Source organism: Carassius auratus, chromosome 40 (genome assembly GCF_003368295.1).
Source record: "Carassius auratus strain Wakin chromosome 40, ASM336829v1, whole genome shotgun sequence".
Classification (NCBI taxonomy): Eukaryota; Metazoa; Chordata; class Actinopteri; order Cypriniformes; family Cyprinidae; genus Carassius; species Carassius auratus.
Window position 1 is genome coordinate 5,362,499 of NC_039282.1, and position 1,903 is coordinate 5,364,401.

Sequence of the window (1,903 nt, forward strand, 5' to 3'; positions counted from 1 at the left end):
ATATATATATATATATATGAAAAATTGTTTCACCAATAGCTAGCACCTGACACACTGTTACAACATATCTTTAATATATAGTGACATCCTATTGACTTTGTCTTAATAAAAACAATCTGCATCTTTTATATTACCGTCACAAACATTTTTATATTTAATAGACATATAGATACATACAGTAGCATACCCACTGTGAGCCAAAATATATTTAGAAATGAGTTATTATAAATGATTAAAATGAATGCTTAACAATAGTGCTGTTCATGTGAATAAATCAATACACTAAACATTGAGCGAGGTTTAATTGTGTATGGAAGTGCTTACTACACCTCTAAAGGTTTTATCATCTCCTGTTTTGTTCTTATTATAAACCAAAATGCCACAAAAGGTATAACATTTAAGAGCATCATAAAACTTTTTGTCTCTTAATCCATAAATTAAGGGACTCAGACAACGAGGCAAGATCAAAAACAATATGAAATTTGTGTACCTTACATTCACAAATACAATGACATCTACTTTCCATAAAGGCATTTCTATATAAGGCATTAAAAGCTGCATCATACACAGAAGCAGCTGAACACCGTGGAGAATTATAGTTTTGAGACACTTGTTTGTGGAGTTCTTCCTCTCGGAGGAGGCAGATCTGGCTGCCAACATAATCTTGATGTAGGTGGAAACAATAACACAAAACATTATGATGAATAAGAGCTGCAGACTCGTCACTCTCATGTCTGCCAGCCATTTTTTCTGTAACATCACCTCCAAGGTACACACAACATAAAGGTACAAGACATCAGGAGGAATGTAAACAAATGAGACTATGAAAATAAACAATGGAATGACAAAACTGAAACTCCATATGACAAGAAGCCCAATGAAGGTGTTTTTAGGTGTGGAGATGCTGGCATGTCTCAGAGGCATACATATGGCCACATAGCGCTCCAAACACATGGCTAAAAGAGTCATGGGTGAACTAATAGCGAACAAAGACAAAAGTGTGCATAAGATATAGCAAGGAATTATGTGCACGGGGTACTTGTTAGATGACCCCACAAGAGTTAAATCAGTCAACACCATAAGAGTAGAGTCAACAAAAAGAGTCTGAGCAAACAGAACGTAGCGTGTTTCCCTAAAGGTCTCTTTCTTCAGAAAGGTGAAAATCATCAGTCCGTTCACACAGAGAAGAATCCCCACCGGTACCTGCACCAGCAAAAGCTTCTCTTTACTCGAATTAGATGTGCTGCTCAAATTGTTGTTTTCTGTTAAGTTCATCTTCACAGCAAAAATTAGCCATGGAAAAACATCACGAAGTCAGACGATGTGAGTTGTGATGTACCTCAAGGCAAATGGTGAAAACCTCCTAGCTGTCCTCACTTTCTCGCAGTTTTTATAGAGCTTTAGATGGGCTGGGCCTTATTTTGTTTACAGACACTCATATGGCATCAGATTTCATCATCTGGGATGAATCTGTTGAAGCACCCCCACTTAATTTTCCAATAGCATTAAGCAATGTAATGGTAAACTTTAATTTTACGCAATTTTAATGGTACATTTTAATAAAAAAAAAAAAAAAAGACTACTGTGTCAAAATACAATAAATCACATTAATACAAACTTGTATGTTCTTTTTCTTTGTCTTTTTACCATGTGGAGATATTTTGTATCGTAACATAATTAACACTAAGCACAATCTAGTCTATTTACTGTTACGATAATTTGAAGTAAATTAAGTCCAATCTCACTCCTAAGATTCTCAAACTTGTCTTACTAATAGCTTGATCTAGATATCTGCCTTCATTTCATCTGTAGGGCAGTACTGTAATTGAATTTGACCATTTTGCACACACTGACGAATGTAATGATAGTAAATGTCTATGTGCTTGGTCTGTGAATGATCAAC

The 1,903-nt window shown here is 35.2% G+C and overlaps 1 protein-coding gene across 1 annotated transcript; it reads right to left on the reverse strand.

Moving 5' to 3' along the window:
* Positions 1–300: 300 nt before the first annotated feature.
* On the reverse strand, positions 301–1,275 carry LOC113058991 (odorant receptor 131-2-like). The gene has a single exon (XM_026227230.1). It carries the CDS (start codon positions 1,273–1,275, stop codon positions 301–303), a length of 975 nt encoding a protein of 324 aa, XP_026083015.1.
* Between the last annotated feature and the right edge of the window lie 628 nt (positions 1,276–1,903).